Here is a 1,229-nt window from a genome sequence, read left to right as displayed (position 1 = left end):
AACCTACATGTATTTCATTCTCTGCCCCTCCCCTTCTTTCAATTCACCCTTCTACTTAACTACTGATCATCAAACATCAACAACCACTCTCTCTCTTCGACCTACCCGTTTCCCTCTTTCCTCCCATCTACCACGCTCCACCAGGATTCTACTTAGAAGCAATCCCCAGCTACTCGAAAAGCCGCTATCGATGTCCATCGAGAACCTCAAGACCTATGATCCCTTCGCAGATGCCGAAGCCGATGTAGATGCGGTACAGTTAGGCGGCAAGAAAGAGGACTACGTCCACATTCGTATCCAACGTGAGTAGCCTCTCCTACGGAAACCCCCATCAACGATTTGCGTATTGACTGACGCGTCTTCCCAAACAGAGCGCAACGGTCGTAAGACGTTGACCACGGTCCAAGGCCTTCCCCCAAGTTCGACCGCAAGAAGATCCTCTCTGTCATCAGAAAGAAGTTCGCCTGCAATGGTACGATTGTAGCGGATGAGAACATGGGCGAAGTCATCCAGCTACAGGGTGATCAACGCAAATGCATGCAGGAGTTCCTTGTCGGCAAGCAGGGACTCGAGCTCGACCCCAAGATCATCAAGATCCACGGATTCTAAATTAGCACTACAGTGCCTTCATATCAATCACTGTGCCTATTAGCAGTGCCGAACCAGAGGAGGAGATCGCCAACTGTTGGACTCTACAAACTATTACTACACCATCTTCCATAGGCAGTTGAGCAGAATGGATTACTCGGGAGCCGTAAGAGGCAATCCCCTCGTTACACACCAACACGTTGTCTTCTTCATATCCTATTTATGTGACTATTGTGATACTCCTGAAATGCCACCCAAAACTTTGATGTTTTTTTTCCATGTAGTCGCGTATGATGCACGTAGTCAACTGCATGGGCGCTAGAAATGTCTGTTGCTAGTTGGCTCGGTATGTATCCGACCATGCGAGAAGGGCGGGTGACGTTGGTAAATGTACACTCGCCCATCACATGCAGAGCTCCTGCAGACACCCTTGACATTAGCTTGGCTCTCAACTTCAAAAGTGACTGGAAGAACAAGCTCTGATGAGTGTTGCAATACATAGCTACCCCCTACCCCCTCTTGAATCCTGCAAGCAGGGGATCGTATGTTTAGGTCCCTATCCTAACGTGGGGTCGGTCAAACAGTCCAGGGGAGAGAGAAACCGCTCATCTCTTGGTGAGATATGTACGTCATTTTCCAGC

General features: G+C 49.1%; 1 protein-coding gene across 1 annotated transcript; it reads left to right on the top strand.

The window, feature by feature from the left end:
• Window positions 1-190: 190 nt before the first annotated feature.
• Window positions 191-609, top strand: PG997_015246 (translation initiation factor SUI1; the record flags this gene model as incomplete). Its single annotated transcript, XM_066819560.1, has 2 exons — window positions 191-302; window positions 389-609. 2 exons carry the CDS (start codon window positions 191-193, stop codon window positions 607-609), a joined length of 333 nt encoding a protein of 110 aa, XP_066660445.1.
• Between the last annotated feature and the right edge of the window lie 620 nt (window positions 610-1,229).

Source organism: Apiospora hydei (genome assembly GCF_038363865.1).
Source record: "Apiospora hydei strain CBS 114990 chromosome Unknown utg000011l_segment0_segment0, whole genome shotgun sequence".
Classification (NCBI taxonomy): Eukaryota; Fungi; Ascomycota; class Sordariomycetes; order Amphisphaeriales; family Apiosporaceae; genus Apiospora; species Apiospora hydei.
Note: the sequence above shows the minus strand (reverse complement) of the source record. Positions and strands in the feature narration are given on the sequence as shown.